The following is a 2,183-nucleotide window of genomic DNA, read 5'->3' on the forward strand; positions in this document are numbered from 1 at the left end:
CTACAAAAATTTAAAAGTTATAGCCATTGGCGCAAAAAACCTGATTTTGCGATTTTGAAAAAAGGTGGGGAATGTCGGGCCAGTCTGTAAATCGATTAAAACATGATTGTTACCGATGAAAAACGTTTATTTATCAATGGAAATGAAAGAGAGATTCACAAATAATAAGAAAAATAGGAATTGGCGAAAAAAATTATTCCGACTCGCAGTGGATGCAGGTGTAAGTGTTCGGGTTCGGTCCGGCACATTTCAAGTGAACCCCTCGATCACAAATGGGCCGTGTTTTGACGATTCTCGTGCTTCGGCATCTTTTTCTTGCAAATCGTGCAAAAATCGAAGTCCTCTTCGATGTCGGTTTCGGTCGGAGACGGGCTTCTCTTCCATGGCGTCTTCGATTTGCCAAGGCCTTTTTGTTTCTTGGCTGCTGGTTCATCGGCTGCCTTCGTCAATTTTTGCCGCTTTTTTTCGGCCTTGTCACGCAGATCTGCGACAACCTCAGGCGATGTCAAAACCGTTGACTCCATTGTCTTGCGGCCACGTTTTGATTTCGGCGCAGGTGTTCCCAATTTCAACGGGCCAACCGATTTCAATGCATCACGCAGCTGTGGAGCCGAAACAAGAGACAACGACGATGATGCAGCACCACTTGTTGAAGCTGGGGCACTTGTCGATGCCTCCGACGTTGACACCTCCTCATTCGCAGCAGTCACAATGGCATACCAGAGGCAAGAACTCGACGTTGATTGTCGGCGTCTTTCTCTTCGTCACCGAACAAATTTTCGCCGCTCAGTTCCGAAGCGACAAAGTCAACTTCAGTGAAAATTTGCGGGTTGAACGGGTAGATGCCAGTTGTTCGGAAGTCGGATTTGATGGTTTTCGGCGTTAACATAACATCGAGGCACTGATCGACAAGGATCGGCACATGATGCAGATCGAAAGTGACACCAATGTTGGACTTTTTTCATGCATCATGCTTCGCGGTCATCATGCCTTTAAATGGTGCAAATACCGCAACATCTAGCGGCTGCATTTTGTGCGTGCATTTCGGAGGAAAAGACAGCAACGTGATGCCATGATGCAACGCCAAATCTATCGCCTCGATCGATAAATGCGACCCGTGGTTGTCCAGCAGCAACATGGTTGGCGAATCGGCATTAGCAACGGTGTGCTTGATGAAATGACGCATGAATTGAGGGAATACGTCAGAGTTCATGTAACCATAACCGTTCGCAACACCAACAGCGCCATGACTCGCATGAGTCATAAAAATCTCTTTCATTTTGACTCGGGGAAAGAGGAAGAATGGCGGTATAGACTGGCCACTAGCGCTGACGGCCAAAGCCAAAGACACATTGGTGCCTTTTTCGGCAGATGTTGATGAGCCGACCTGCTTTTGTCCTTTGCGCGCGATGGTTTTGACAGGTCTGGTTTCCACGGTCGGGCACCCGGTTTCATCCATGTTCCATATTCGGTGAGGTTCAAACGGCGTCTTACCGAGAACGGATGAAAGGTTGGCAAAGAATGCATCGACATTCTCTTTGTTGAATCGCTTCGCACGGCTCTGGCTTACTTGCTCTGGTGTTCGCAGTGACAAATTTTTTTGGCGTTTCATGAACGCCAACTGCCAATCCTTACTCGCCTGTTGATTGTCGTTCAATGGATCCGGATACGACGCGCCAACTTTCCGAGCAAATTCATACGCGAGCTTACGAAGCTCCATCAAACCAATTCCATAGTTGATGTCGCTGGCCTGGAGAATGTAGCTTATCAGCGCCTTCTCTTGTTCGATGTTGAAGATCTGAAATAAAAAAAAAATTATTTATTATTCGATGAAAGAAAAAGAAAGAAACCAGCAGAACTCACTGTTTTTGTGCCCATCGTCGTGCTTTCAGCCAGCAAATTCTTCATTACACCGGCATTGGCAGTAGTAACGTCGATGCTCGCACCATCAAATGCTGCAATATAACGCATCAGGTTGGTCCTCGGAATTTTGTGTGCCGTCGCAGATTGTCGAACGCTGTTGATGTATTTTCACCGACTTGATCGCCTCCAAAATGTTGTCGAAATCAACAATTTTCTCTTGTTTGGGATAGTACCGCGGCATAATGACTAAAAAAAATTTTTCGGAGCACGAAACTATCAGAAAATGTTGAAAAACTATTGTGTTGTTGAAATTCTGCACG

General features: G+C 46.1%; 1 protein-coding gene across 1 annotated transcript; it reads right to left on the bottom strand.

The window, feature by feature from the left end:
- Positions 1–266: 266 nt before the first annotated feature.
- LOC125777870 (uncharacterized) lies at positions 267–1,971 on the bottom strand. The gene is made up of 4 exons (XM_049453953.1): positions 1,864–1,971; positions 1,010–1,798; positions 734–955; positions 267–689 (listed from the first exon to the last, which is right to left on the bottom strand). The coding sequence occupies exons 1-4, from the start codon at positions 1,969–1,971 to the stop codon at positions 267–269; spliced, it is 1,542 nt and encodes a 513-aa protein (XP_049309910.1).
- Positions 1,972–2,183: the final 212 nt, after the last annotated feature.

The sequence above is a fragment of the Bactrocera dorsalis genome, chromosome 1, assembly GCF_023373825.1.
Source record: "Bactrocera dorsalis isolate Fly_Bdor chromosome 1, ASM2337382v1, whole genome shotgun sequence".
Taxonomy (NCBI): Eukaryota; Metazoa; Arthropoda; class Insecta; order Diptera; family Tephritidae; genus Bactrocera; species Bactrocera dorsalis.